We start from the raw sequence: 1,463 nt of genomic DNA on the forward strand, positions 1-1,463 counted from the left end.
TGACTGAGCGCTGGGGGACCCCGCCTGCGCCCCTGAGTCTCACGTCGATGTCCATGTTGTAGACCAGCTGGTCGGCTATGTCCTTGCAGCCCTCCTTCCGGGCGTCCTCCGGCAGGTCCTCGTCAGCATACCATTCCCGGTTCACCACGTGGGCGTAAGTGCCCGCTGGAGAGGCGTCCTGCACCCTGGTGGTGGTCACCACGCCCACGGACTTCCCTGAGGGAGGCGGAGGTCAGCCTGGCCCAGGTCCCGGGCCCTGCCCGGCCCTCCCGGCCTACCAACCTGCTTTCTTGGCCCGGAACATCACGGAGGCGACCTCGTTGCCCCAGGTGGTGTTGCACTGGCTGTAGCGGGCGGCCGCGCTCACGCCGATGGTCTCGTAGTTGGCCTTGACCCCGCACAGGTAGGCCGTGCCTGTGCAAGCACTCTCGGCCACCTGCCTGTCCACATTGTACGTCTGGGGAGCAGAAGTCCTCAGTCCCAGGTCCTGGGCCTGTCGTTGCCTGGGGCCCCGCTCAGCGTCACCTCCTGCCCCTTCCCCCCACGCTGGCGTCCGCTCCCGAGGCCCCTGGCGCTTACCTTGGACAGAGCCACGTAGGGGAAGCGGTCCATGGCCAGGGGCGTCTCGGGCCCCAGGTTGCCACTCAGCTGCCCCTTGAGGATCCGGGCGGCCGTCACGGTGGGTACCCCCATTCCTAGTACAGGATTTGTGAGACTTGGGACCCAGGCCTGGTCTGTCACAGGCAGCCTTGGGTGCCAGGGTGTGGGGTGGGACAGGCTGGAATACTCAGGCTCATACCTACCGTCCCCCAGGAACAGGATGAGGTTCTTGGCCTTGGTGGTGATGGGCTGCAGACTCTTGGCGACGTCCAGGGCCTGGGCTGCCTTGCGGTTCCAGAAGTCTGGCTTTTCTTCCTCCTCTGCCGAGGGGTGGTGGAGGCTGGGTCAGACTTGGGGCCCCCCTTGACTGCTGGAGGTGGCTGGAAAGGGGTATCATTACCTGGGATAACTCCAAGGGCCAGCGGGAGGGTCAGGCCGAGCAGCAGCAGTGCCAGCCCTTCCGGCATGGCGGCTTGCGGTGAGGCAGACCCTGGAGACACCGGGCTCTGGTGTGGCTACAACTGGGCCAGGCTGGGTCAGCAGTTACTACCTGTAGGGCAGCAGCCCGCGCCTCCGTCTGGGAGGACTTTACCCCTGGCTATAAAAGCTCCCCTGTCCCTCCCACCGCCCAGTGGCCACACTGCCCCTGCCCTGTGGTTTGAAGTCCTGCTCGCAAACGGAAGATACCGGGTGGGGCTGACTGAGCCTATGGCAGGCGCCTGAGAACAGCAGGTCCGTCCCTCTCAGGAGGGTCCGCCGCTGCATCGCTGGGGGTGGTGGGGGGCCGGGTCAGCTGCCTCCTGTGTCCTGGGACCGCCTGAGCCCTGGGGTGGTGCCCAAACCAGCTTTGGCAGTGTCCTGCT

General features: G+C 66.0%; 1 protein-coding gene across 1 annotated transcript in view; it reads right to left on the minus strand.

Annotated features, from left to right (window-relative positions):
* ALPI (alkaline phosphatase, intestinal) overlaps positions 1-1,067 on the minus strand; it is a 2,849-nt gene extending 1,782 nt beyond the window's left edge. Inside the window, exons 1-5 of the mRNA XM_012725181.1 lie at positions 1,001-1,067; positions 804-920; positions 580-695; positions 283-457; positions 3-216 (exon numbers count right to left, since the gene is read on the minus strand). Of these exons, the coding sequence (XP_012580635.1) occupies positions 3-216; positions 283-457; positions 580-695; positions 804-920; positions 1,001-1,067 (689 nt within the window). The remainder of the gene's footprint in view (positions 1-2; positions 217-282; positions 458-579; positions 696-803; positions 921-1,000) is intronic.
* Positions 1,068-1,463: the final 396 nt, after the last annotated feature.

This window comes from Condylura cristata, unplaced genomic scaffold (genome assembly GCF_000260355.1).
Source record: "Condylura cristata isolate star-nosed mole 26May11 unplaced genomic scaffold, ConCri1.0 scaffold00002, whole genome shotgun sequence".
Lineage (NCBI taxonomy): Eukaryota > Metazoa > Chordata > Mammalia > Eulipotyphla > Talpidae > Condylura > Condylura cristata.